The sequence below is a fragment of the Geotrypetes seraphini genome, chromosome 18, assembly GCF_902459505.1.
Source record: "Geotrypetes seraphini chromosome 18, aGeoSer1.1, whole genome shotgun sequence".
Taxonomy (NCBI): domain Eukaryota; kingdom Metazoa; phylum Chordata; class Amphibia; order Gymnophiona; family Dermophiidae; genus Geotrypetes; species Geotrypetes seraphini.
Window position 1 is genome coordinate 21,830,321 of NC_047101.1, and position 13,239 is coordinate 21,843,559.

The 13,239-nt window shown below is 43.8% G+C and overlaps 1 protein-coding gene across 1 annotated transcript in view; it reads left to right on the plus strand.

The window, feature by feature from the left end:
• Nucleotides 1-4,682: 4,682 nt before the first annotated feature.
• Nucleotides 4,683-13,239, plus strand: part of CCDC69 (coiled-coil domain containing 69) — a 48,983-nt gene continuing 40,426 nt past the window's right edge. The window contains exon 1 of the mRNA XM_033927765.1: nt 4,683-4,864. Within this exon, the coding sequence (XP_033783656.1) occupies nt 4,817-4,864 (48 nt within the window). The 5' untranslated portion in view covers nt 4,683-4,816. The remainder of the gene's footprint in view (nt 4,865-13,239) is intronic.

Below are 13,239 nucleotides of genomic sequence, written 5' to 3' on the forward strand. Positions count from 1 at the left end.
TGTAAGAGGGGGTGGTGATATAAATTCTCTTGTGGGCTATTGCTAGGGCCTTGAAAGCACAGCGCTGGCTAATTGGGAGCCAGTGTTCAGCGCGGAGTGCCGGGGAGACAGGATCATGGTAGTTGAGGTTGTGTAGGAGGCGGATAGCTGTATTTTGGACCCGTTGGAGGCGTTTGAGATTATTTTTGGTTAATCTACTAAATAGGGAGTTACAGTAATCCATTCTGGAGAGGACATATGCGTAGAGGAGTTGGGCGAGGTCAGGTGTGGAGATGTAGGGTTTGATCCTTTTCAGTTGGCGGAGGTAGTAGAAGGAGGTGGAGATTACTTGGGATATGTGGGCAGATATACCTTTGTATAGAGGAAGAATTACTCTACCATCGTGTGCAATTTGAATGAGCTATGTCAGTTAATAAAAACATTATGCCTACTTTTGCATTGCTTTTGGCAGGATCCTCGTATTTATTGCATATTATATTTGATTGCAATAAGTTTTTCTACTACTATTTATAATTTCTGTAGTGCTGCAAGGCGTACGCAGCGCTCTACTTTTAACATACAATAGACAGTCCTTGCTCAGAAGAGCTAACAATCTAATTTGACAGACAGGACATCTCAGGGTTGAAGAGATTATGGTGCAGGAAATGATACAGTGGATATAGGTATCTGACAGCAGTGAGTGGGAGTTCAGAGCTCAAAGCAGTTTCATGGATTTGAATCCTGCTAGGGATGGAGCAAGACGCATTGATTCAGGCAGCCTGTTCCAGGGCAAAATGTTCACTAAACCATTCATGTAAACCATTCTGAGCTCTCCTGAGAGAACTGTAGAGAACATTAAGTAAATAAATTTGTTAACCACCTTTATGAAGAAAAATTCACCCAAGACAATGTTGCTCCGACGCTCGGAGAATTCCTATGAATGTCAGAGCAGCATCAGAACATTTAGCGCTCTGGGCCGCGGTAGAAACCTCTTCCGTGGCTTAGTAAAATGGGGAGGAGGGGGGGGGTTAATGCAGGAACACATAGCAGCTCCTAAAATATTGGCAGTAAGTGCTCCTGGGTTAAGATTTTCCAGGTAACCTGCTAATGCAAACGGTGCATGATCTGAAAAATACTGAAAATGCTTTCATTAAGACCACATTCGAAACGGTCTCGGTGCACAGGAAAGTCCTGTGTTGAAATGCACTGAGCCCATTTTCTAACACATTTTCATAAATAAATAGAAATAAGTATTCCTTCTAGCCTAAGGAATATTCCTCCATCCCATGGAGATGAACTCTGCTTGTTGTTGTTTGCACACCTTAAAAATTTGCAGAGTAAATATTGTCATGTACTACAAGTGTGTGTGTGGTGATGGGGGGGAGGGGGAGGAGCTAAGCACCTTAGAGGGGGTAGGGAAGGAATCTTGACTGGTAAGTTGAATACTGTCGTCAATACTTGGAGTCTTAGTTACGATAATCAAGTATCATAGCCATCATGTTTGGTTGACTATACGGTTGGAATGGTGGCGATCAGTGGTGCAGCGAGGGAGGGAGGCGCCTGGGGCAGTGGTGCCCAGCATCGCCATGCCAGGCACCCCCTCCCCTCTTTATTCATTCCCACTGCTCGAGTGCTCCCCCCTGTGCACCTCTTAAAATGTTTGCCAGCACAAGCAGCGACTTCCATCTCATGCGGGCAGCCTCGGCTCCTTTCTAACGTCGCACCGTGATCCTGCGACCAGGAAGTGACATCAGAAGGGTACCAAGGGCAGCGAGAGCAGGAGGTGGAAGATGGTCTGATGCCGGCAAACGTTTCAAGAGGAAGACTGGGGCAGAGGCGCCGGCGCCCAGGGTGCTCCACACCCTCACCTCTTTGTTACACCACTGGTGGTGACTTCCCAACTGGCACTTGAACAGGTGTGACTTGCAGGAATGGCTCTGGTCACCTTATTGAGCAGACTGGATGAACCGTGCCATCATTTGCTTTGCTACTGTGAGCAAATCCAGAGCAAGGGTTACAGGGTGGCAATTTGCCTTTAGCTCCCATGCCATAGGGCAGTGGTCTCCAACTCAAACCCTTTGCGGGGCCACATTTTGGATTTGTAGGTACTTGGAGGGCCGCAGAAAAAATAGTTAATATCTTATTAAAGAAATGACAATTTTGCCTGAGGTAAAACTTTTTATAGTTTATTCCTTTAACAGTTAAAAGGAAAGATATATAAACTATAAAGAGTTTTACCTTATGCAAAATTGTCATTTCTTTAATAAGACATTAACTATTTTTTCTGCGGCCCTTCAAGTGCTCTATTTTTTCTGCAGCCCTCACATTTAAAGTTTAATATCTTTTCTTTCTCAAAACTGGCACATTTCAATCACTATATTGAAAATAAAATCATTTTCCCTACCTTTGTTGTCTGGTGACTTTATTTTTCTGTGCTTTCAACTATGTTCCCAGGGCCTTCTTGTCCTTTGACTGTTTTTCTCTCCGTCTTCACTTTCTGCCTTGCATCCATCTTTGGCATTAACTTAATGTTCAATTTTTCTGCTTTCTTTTCAAAATCTACGTTTCCATGTCTTACCTTCCCTTCCTATCTCTCTCTTCTTCCATCCTATTTCCATGGTCTGGCATCTCTTTCCTTCCTTTCTCTCCCTCCCTCCCTCCTTCCTTCCTTTCCCCTGGTCTGGCATCTGTCTCCTTCCCTTCCCCCATGCCCTGGGCATCTGTATCTCCCCCCTCCATGGTCTGATATCTCCTTTCCTTCCCTCCCTCCCATGAACTTGGCTTCTCTTGTTCCTCTCCTCTCCCTTCTCCTTCCTTCCCTCTCTTTCCCCAATTGGGTGCAGCAGCAACAGAAGCAGTATATCCCTTCCCCCTTTCCTGTGTAGGAGAGGCATTTCTCTTCCCCTTTCCCTCCCTCTCCCTTTCCCTGTACAGCAGCAGCAGCAGCAGCATTTCCCTAGGGTCCCCCTTTCCTATGTAGCAGAAGCATTTCTCTTTCCCCTCCCCTTCCGTTCTCTTCCTTGTGGAGCAGCAGCATGTCTGGCCGGCTCAGTCGAATGTTCCGTTCAAAGCTGCGGGTGGCGGCTCCTTGCGAGATCCGCGCCTGCATCTGAAGCCTCTCTGATGTTATGACGTCAGAGAGGCTTCCGATGCAAGAGTGGATAGCGCGAGGAGCTGCCATCCCGCGGTTTTGAACGGAACGTTCGACTGAGCTGGCCAGACACGCTGCTGCTCCAAAATGCTGTGTTGATCGCGGGCCGCAAATAGCACCTGGAGAGCCACATGCAGCCCGTGGGCCGCGTGTTTGAGACCGCTGCCATAGGGGGTCATATGGCTGTCTCAAACTAAATGCTGAAATCTGCACTGTAACAGCTTTGAACTAGTGCATATGTAGCCGCTGAGGTCTGTTCCTTCTTATCACTGAATGAATAAAGCTGACAATCTGTCCTTTGAAGTTACTTAAAATCTTCTTGAATGTTATGAGATTACTCTTCTCCCTCCATATTCGCTGTGATAGGGGATTAACAGACCCGCAAATACACAAAAACCACGAATGACTTTTTCATATGTTATTCGCTGTTTTCTATTAAAAACTATCGTGAATACGGTGAAACCGCGAATAACATGGTGAAAGACCCGGCCTGTTCCTGAAGGTGGCAAAACATGATGAAGAAAGCGCTGGAAATCAGTGATTTTCTCTGTAAACGCTTGGAATCAGCGATTTCTCTATGCAAGCTGATGTAATTTGGGGGGAGGAGCCAGCAAGCTAAAAAAACGTGAATAATTGAAACCGCAATTGCTGAAACTGCGAATACGGAGGGAGAAGAGTATTGAACTTAGTTTATTGGATGAAAACATGAAGATTTTGATACATTTGGAAACTATATGTCTGAGTGAGGATAACCTAGTCCTATACTGATATTGATTTGATTACCTCACAAAAATATATATTAGAAAGTTTGCCATTCCTCTATGTGATTTTCAAACTAAATGAGGCATAGCCTGCAGATGGGCTTTGGAGCACTCTCCCTAATTTCTGCCCTGCTTTGAATAAATGTCTGGGTTCCTGGGAAACTCGGTCATTGCAAGAAAGAAACGGGAGAGACAAAGCCCACCAAATGCCACTTTTACAGCAGAGGTCATTTTTTGTTTTAAAAATTGCATGTTTTATAGTTTTAAAGCCACATTTCATCCCCAAGATAAAGCACAAAATGGCTAAGATTCAAAATCAGGATCCCTAAAGTTTAAAGCCTTCGCGATAAACGCTTTAGCTTAGTAAAACAAAATATGTGGCTATATAACAGTGGTCTCAAACTTGCGGCCCACCAGGTACTATTTTGAGGACCTTGGTATGTTTATCAAAATCATAAAAGTAAAATAAAATAGTTTCTTGATCATATGTCTCTTTAGCTATAAATTACAATATTATTATTAAGACTTAGCCAAAAGGAAAGATTTATAAACTATAAAGAGTTTTACTTCACGCAAAATTGTCATTTCTTTAATAAGACATTAATTATTTTTTTCTGAGGCCCTCCAAGTACCTACAAATCCAAAATGTGGCCCTGCAAAGGGTCTGAGTTTGAGACCACTGCTCGATAACAACTGTCCGTGAAAGTGGCTCCTTGGTCTCATTTCTTACGGGTGCTTCTTTTCGGTTATTTATGGTAGGTGCAACGCTCTCTATGCATAAAGTTCAGGGCTGTTTCAGGTTCGGTATGGGGACTGTTAGAGAAAGCCCGAAAGGAAGACCGGGGGACATGGAGCGATTACCGTATCACTTTTGATCCACAAAAGGGCAAAAAAAAATCTCCCATTAAGAGTCCAGGGGCCAGGGATGGGCTGCAAAAGCAGCAAAGTGAGCTGCTTCAAATCCAGGAGAAAGGTAATGGAAAGAAACTTTTTTTTTTTCTTTTCTTTGTAACTGTAACTCTTCTTGTGCCTGAGCAGGGGAAGTCTGAGGTGCTGCTTGTCTTGGGCAGCCTACACTTGCGGTTTTAGTTTTGAGTGAAGCTGAAATGAAGGAGGCTTGGGTGCCAGAGGTTAAACGCTTCAAGGACTGCTGGTGCTTCTTTCTACCAGTACTCTGGCAGGAACCAGCATTATCAAGTTGACAAGAAAGCTGCAGGGCTCTTTCCCTGCAGCAGTGACAACTCAGAATTACTTTTTTTTTTAATGCACTGGGGAAGTATTCTTACATTCTTATATTTTTACAGCTGCTTGGGGGGGAGGGGGAAGGGGGGGGCTGCAATTAATTTGAACAGTAGACAAGGCAGAGGTTGCATGAAATGGATATACCGTGCATGTAAGTGTGGGACTCGAGCCTTGCAAAGCTGAGCAGTACCATAACCTCATCGGGAGCCAAATGGCTTAAAATATGGGAAGAATATAGGGCCCTTCATTTGCGGGTAAGGGAAATGTGCAGTAGATCTCGTGTGCCCCTAAAATTGGGCTAGCTGCTTTTATGAATCCAGGCATACATGGACAGATGGGGGGGGGGGGGGAGAGGTGAGGTTATTACTGTTGGCCCCTTGTTAAAGTTGTATTCTGTTGTTACATTAATAATAGTAATTAAGCCCTACGCTGTTTTCTATTCGTTCATGTCTCTGGGAAATTGTGACAGCTCCTGACACAGGTGGTTCCCAACATCACTTCCAGGAGTGGCAGGAGTTTAGCTAATTTTCTCCTAATTCCTGTAGGCAGTTTTCTTCTTGTTGCTCGTGTGTTCACTTCCACGATTTCAAATCGCCCACAAGCGAACTTCCCAGTTGAATCGCAACTCAGAATGGCAATTGTCTTGCTGGCCTGTGCTTGAAATTTAAAAGGAACGTGCTAGCACGGGACTAGATGGGACCATAATAAACAAGGTATTTTTGGCCAGTCATATTTTTAACTCTCGTTCCAAAACATTCTCCGCGTGCAATCCAAAAGCAGGGCTGCAACAGGTTTCCTCTGGATACGGAATCTTCTGGTCATGTCAGAGTACTGGGGTGTCTAGGTCCTTTTATTATCTGCTCTAAGCCCCATTTTGCGTAGGATGTCCAAAACTTCCCAGGTATTTTGCAGAAGGCTTGCTGACTCGAACCCCTGGATTCTACATAGATCGTCCAAAGTTGAGTGCACAAATTTGGACTCTGATTGCAGATCTGTGCACAAATTAATTAGCTAATTAGGTATCAACAATCAATAATTCATGTTAATTGGCAGCAATTTGTATACACGCAGTGGTATAGTAAGGGGAGGGGGGGGGGCAGTCCATCCTGGGCATCATCATGGTGAGAGCGCCGACACCCATCCTCCTCTACACCTCCCCTGCCACATGCGTGCACCCCTTCCCTTCTGTCATACCCCTTTAATTTTCTCCTTGCGAGCAGTATCAGGAACTTGCTGCCCACGTCAGTGTCAGCTCTCCCTGATGTCACTTCTGGGTCGCACACCTAGGAATTGACGTCATTAGGAGAGCCGACATGATGCAGGCGGCAAGTTCATGATGCTGCTGGTGCTGGGAAAATGAAAGAGGTATGGGGGCACAGGTGGAGCAGGGGGGGTTGGGAAGGAGGGGGGGGATGGAGAATAGGATGGGGAGGGGCACCACCACCCCAGGTGCAACTGCTCTATGTACTATTCTATAAAATGGATGCCTAAATATCATGGGGGGGTCAGGGGGCATTCCTAGAAAGCACATTTTATAAACTTTGACTCATACTCTCCATCTGAAATTTAATTAATCCCTCTGAAGGGGTCTTTTAGTAAGGTGCGCTTGCCGAATTAGCACACGCTAACCAATTTAGTGCATGATAATTGATTTAGCGTGTGCAAATGCTAACACGCCCATAGAATATAATGGGCACATTAGCATTTAGCGCATGCTAATCTTTCGCATGTGCTAAATCGGTTAGTGCGCCTTAGTAAAAGACCCCTCTAATACTCTAATTCATTCATTTGTGATTAGCTGTTTAGACTACTGTAATTCCCTTTATAAGGGCACTAGCTGATCACCCGGCGTTGCCCGGATATTTATGTATCCCAAACTTCCACAGCACAGCTGCACTACCTTATATGCTGTTTAATGACTGTGTGACATCATTCCCTAAGCTTCACACAATTGGTCAAAGCAACCCCATCTATATGTATAAAATCTCTCTATAAAATACGTCACCCCCTTCCCACCCCCACAGTATTTTTCCCCCAGATAGTACGTGATATGTATACCGAGTTTGTTTGAAATCTCTCCGTGCATTTCAGAGATATGCTGGAACATACATACATACATACATACACACAGATACATCTGATTTTATATATATATTGATTAGAATTAAAGATAGTTCGATATATTAATGAGAATTGTCATATCGTTCCTTCCTTTCAAGAAACAATATCTGATATCTATTGTTGTACTGTCTTCTATATAGAGCCCTGAACTTTGGAATGTATTACCAACTCATTTAAGACTCGAAAAATCTTTACCTCAATTTGAGAAAGTTCTTAAAACATATCGTTTTTCAGATGCTTTTACATAAATTGGTCTAAATTGCTGGCTGTGTATATCCTATTAGGTTGGAAGACCAGGCTTTATGTACTCACCCACCCCCAAGTCTAGGATAGTAGACTTGGGGGTGGATCAGTAGAGTTGGCAGACCTGATGGGCTATGGCCCTTATCTGCCGTCATCTTCTATGTTTCTTTGTTTCCCCTTTTCCTATTTGAATTGTAGCTCCTCCTCTCTTTTTTTCCCCTCCACTGCCATGTAATGTCTCCACACTATTTATTATCTTTATTTTAAATGTAATCCGCTTAGACGTTTTATGATAGGTGAGATATCAAGCTTGAAATAAACTTGGAAACTTGAATAAGATAAAACAAACACTATCACTGACTGCAAACAAAGATACCAGGAAACAAAATATCTCCACCCTAAAACATGCACAAATGGCATTAACAGAGTTGACATATATCAAATACACTGCGTTAGCATTTTAGGCCTAACAGAGGTATCCAGTGTGAGTCATTTGTATCAAATAATTGAAACTAGGGTTCGCCAGCACTTCTTCATCGAACCCCTTGTTTCTTTTCTATATATATCTTTTTCATTTTCTGCATCCCTGTGTCACAATTTTCGCATTTAATATATTTAAAGTAACCAACTTATCTGATATTTGGGGGGTGCTTACGTTTCGCGACTAGCCCTCCTCTATATCATGTCTCATTCATCATCTGAGATGTTGCTTACTTTATATATATATTAAATGTGAAAATTGTGACACAGAGATGCAGTAAATGGAAAACATATTTAAAAAAGAAACAAGGGGACCAATGAAGAACTGCTGGTGAACCTACAGTAGTTTCAAGAATTCGATACAAATGGCTCACGCTGGATATCAGTGTCACCACCCCAAAAACATGCACAAATGACATTAACAGAGTTGACATCTCACGGGTCATATCGAGGTGGAAGAAGATATCTTCTTTCTCAAAGGTCTAACGGCAACAAGAGGGCATCCGTGGAAAATCAGGGGCGGGAAACTGCACGGTGACACCAGGAAATACTTTTTCACCGAAAAAGTGGTTGATCGCTGGAATAGTCTTCCACTTCAGGTGATCGAGGCAAGCAGCGTGCCTGATTTTAAGACGAAATGGGATCGTCACATGGGATCTCTTCACAGAGAAAAGTAGAGGAGGGTCATTAGGGTGGGCAGACTAGATGGGCCGTGGCCCTTATCTGCCGTCTATTTCTATGTTTCTATGACATATCTCAAAATATAAATATAAATCAAGAAGGATGTCAAATAAATCCAAATGCACACAAAAAAACACCCTTAATGCTTAATGCTCAAGATTCAATATCAGATCAACTTCAATAGGGAGAAAAGACCTCAGTGTCTAGGGGTTCACTAAAAAGCTACCCACATAGACAAACTGATCTCAAATAAAACTTGAGACCAGAAGACACATCCTTGGTCAGAAAAACTCCCAAAAAAAGGAAGACACGATAAGATAACAATTTATAAAGTGAGCCTATTCCAAAAAAACAGTCTTATAAATCTTAGCTCACAAATCACTTATCTGAAATTCGCTGTCTTCAGTCCATTGATACTAGTGGAAACTTGAGACTTGAACGCAGGAAAAAACGCAGGAAACACAGGAACGCAGGAAAAAAACCGGTTTTTTCCTGCGTTCAAGTCTCCACTAGTATCAATGGACTGAAGACAGCGAATTTCAGATAAGTGATTTGTGAGCTAAGATTTATAAGACTGTTTTTCTGGAATAGGCTCACTTTATAAATTGTTATCTTATCGTGTCTTCCTTTTTTGGGGAGTTTTTCTGACCAAGGATGTGTCTTCTGGTCTCAAGTTTTATTTGAGATCAGTTTGTCTATGTGGGTAGCCTTTTAGTGAACCCCTAGACACTGAGGTCTTTTCTCCCTATTGAAGTTGATCTGATATTGAATCTTGAGCATTAAGCATTAAGGGTGTTTTTTCTATGACATATCTCACATACACTGCCTGTCTCTGTATTTTATAAATTAGTATTTTAGGATCATCAGAGGTATCCAGTGTGAGCCATTTGTATCTACAGCAAAACCAGCAACTGAAGAAGCGTTGGGTACAATAGCACTCACAGAAAAGTAAGGCCCAAAAGGAGCATCTCAAATAGGTTATGATGCCTTAAAGACGAGCTTGACTAGAAGGGGACAAAATGAATGCACTCACTGTGTAACAGGTGTCAAAGGCACCTGCCACTGGAGCTTCAGCAACACAGATGCCTGTTTCTAGGAAGCCCGAGAGCCCTTCTCGACGGGCGAACTTAACATGGAGCTGGGAGGCCCGCGCGGTCACCCGTTGTAGGCGCGGGGCCAGTCGGGTAGTCCTGTTAGTCCAAGTGGGAGATTTCATAGTGACACCAGGAAGTATTTCTTCACCGAAAGGGTGGTTGATCGTTGGAATAGTCTTCCACTGCAGGTAATTGAGGCCAGCAGCACGCTGGAATTCAAGAGAAAATGGGATAAGCACGTGGGATCACTTCAAGGAAGAAATTAGGGGGTGGGTCATTAGAGTGGGCAGACTTGTTGGCCCGTGGCCCTTTTCTGCCGTCATCTTCCATGTTTCTATGTTTCTACCCCTTAGGGCTCCTCTTCCTAAGCTGTGAGAGCGTTTTTAGCGCACGCAGCATTTTAGCGCGTGCTAAACCCGTACTATGAGGCTAGAACTAATGCCATCTCAATGCTGGCGTTAGTGTCTAGCGCGTGCTATTCCACGCATTAATGCCCTAACGCAGGATAGTAAAAGGAGCCCTTTATCCCCCCCCCCCTTTCTTTACTAACGCATAGCGTGGGTTTTAACGCCGGCAGTGGCGGTAACTGCTCAGAGCAGTTACCGCCACTGCCGGTGCTAGAACCCGTGCAGCGCATTAGAAAAGGAGGGGGAATATGGCTTCTAGGTGGTGTACAATCGTTTAAAAGAACATTACATAAGTTGCATTTGGTAAAACATTTTTTAAAAGGAAAAAATAAATAAACAGACGATACAGGGGGGTTAGCGTGACATATAAACAAACTAGACAAACGGGAACAGAAAGAAAAGGGGAAGAACTACATTTATGGCTCCTTTACCAAGGTGCACTTGGGTTTTAACGCACGCGCTAGACCTTAACGCCAGCGTTGAGCTGGCGTTAGTTCTAGAAGCATAGCGCGCGGAGTAGTGCGCGGTAATTTCCTGCGCGCGCTAAAAACGCCAGTGCACCTTAGTAAAAGGAGCCCTTAAATACTAAGGTTTGTTTTAGAAACCTAATTAACTCATTTAAGGGATCAGAAATTTTTTTTTTAATATTTACACTGTTAGTAGCTGTTTACGTGTCACTGAAAGAAGCCACTCACACCCAACTAAGCTAAACTTCCTGGGACCGCATTATAGTCTTAAATGAATGCCCAGGACGTCATAATCTGTTACTATGGGGATTGCGGTTATTTAACTAACAGGAGATGAAGTGGAGACGGAAGCCACCTACAATAAGTACCGTAGTTCTGAAACTGGTTTGTTTAACATTGGACATGATGTATAATTTCAGGAGTTACTACCAGTCACATCAAAAGCCTGTAGGTCAGTTTCATTGCTCATTTTTTTAATGGTGATTTTTTTTTTTTTAGTCTTCGATGCAAGTCAGAAAGTGCCTGTGTGAAATCTCGTGTAAAAAAATAATTGGGAATGTTTGTCCAACCGGACTGAATTTAAGAGACAGGTTAAAATCCCACAGCCTTTTTTTGCCAAGTCTTTGCTTCCAAAATTTTATTTTAAGGGTGTTTTTCCCTTCTACCGTTCGATGGAAGTTAAAATCTTTGATCAAAATTGTGTTATTTCGAAATTATGCCGGGCCTTTTTCACTTATTCTCTACCTTATTTTTGAGGACGCTAAATTTGGCTCTTATGTTTAAATATATTTTATTAAGCAACAGTAAGTACAACAGCAATAATAACCATGGAATGCATTTTCATCAAACACCCGCGGAGGACTGGACTCTTATGTCCTCCCCGGACCCACCATACCCCCACCCCCCAACAAAGACAACCCTACCCCCCACCCACCCCTCCCCATCCCCCCCCATATACAGAAGACTTGCATGCAGGGAACAGCAGAGACATCTAGAAGCACAGTGTCAGAGATGGAGTCTATTCAAGACCCGGCTACGACTCTCAGGAGGCAAAATGTTCAAATAGGGCGTCCAAATGTGAACAAAGTCTCTGCTCCGGCGTCGGGAAGAACGAGCCAAACGGGCTTCCCAACCCATAAGTTCATGGAGGCGATTCCTCCAATACCAGAATGAAGGTGGTTCAGAAGACAGCCAGCAACACAAGATACATTTCTTCCCCAAAATAAAACATTTACTAAGAAATAATTTTTCATAAGAATTGTACATATACAAGAAGGAAAATTGGGCAAACAGCATAGACTGCACGGAGACTGGCACAGGGGTCCGCAACAAGCCCTGTAAAAAGGAGGCCATCTCCGTCCAGAAGGTCTGAATCCCCTCACAACTCCAGAAACCATGAAAGTAAGAATTCACCGCCACCGAACAGCGGATACATAACTGAGTATCAATACAACCCATATGGTAAGCCTGACTCTGGGAGGCGTAGGCCCGCATGACAGTTCGAAAATGACATTCACGGAGCTCAGCACTATGTACCAAGCCCGCAGTTCGAGTCAGGGTTTTTAACAAGAAATTGTCCCCCAAGTCCCTACCCAAGTCCCGCTGCCATGCCCCCAAAATACCGGGGAAAACCTTAGGCGGGCAAACAGTAGAGTGCATTAAATTTGGCTCTTAATGCACTCTACTGTAGGACCTTGGCCTTCATTTCCAGTCTTCGAGAGCTGCCCATATGCCAAGTTTTCAGTCGCTAGGATTCGAGCATGTCGATGGCACCTAACAACAACAAAGTATGCAAAATACGTAGGAACTGAAGAAATATGCCATGCGGTGCATTACCTCATTGCTTATTGAAAATTTCATGCCCCAAAATAGTATGGGGCTCATAATCGAAAGAGAAAGACGTCCAAAAACCGGCCTAAGTCGGCACTTGGATGAACATTGTCAAAATACGTCCGAGTGCCAATAATAAAACCGGGTTTTGGACGTATTTCTAAACGACCAAGGCCTTCATAGTGCTGCTGAACGACCAAAGCTAAGCGGGGCGTTCCAGGAGGAGTGTCAAGGGCGGGGACGTGGGCCAGCTTAGACTTAGTCGTACTGCATGTATAACCGAAAGTTATTCAGCCCAGGATCGACGGAACTTGGACGTTGTGACTTAGACCATGTAAAACATGGTCTAAGTCACAAAAGCCCACCTAAAGTCAACAAATAAGCACTGCAAACACATAATACAGACCCCCACACACTACATCAGTGATCACCGACACCCCTCCAACCCCATAAAAATCACAATCACACCTTTAAAATTCAGCCTCCAGACCATCATCACCTGGCAGTCTGGCATAGGAAAGCCTAATCGTCCTGCACAGAGGCAGCCTAAGCCGTCTTGGGGGTGGGTTAGGGACCCATGGAAAGGAGGCCCCATGCCCATAAGCCACTGTAATCACTGCATTCATACTTAAACATGTGCCCTCCCCTATACACACCCAGAACCCTTTTGTACTGGCATATAAGTGGCTCCTGCAGCCATAAGATAGAAACATAGAAATATAGAATATGACGGCAGGAAAGGGCCATAGCCCATCTAGTCTGCCCACGCTAATGGCCCACCCT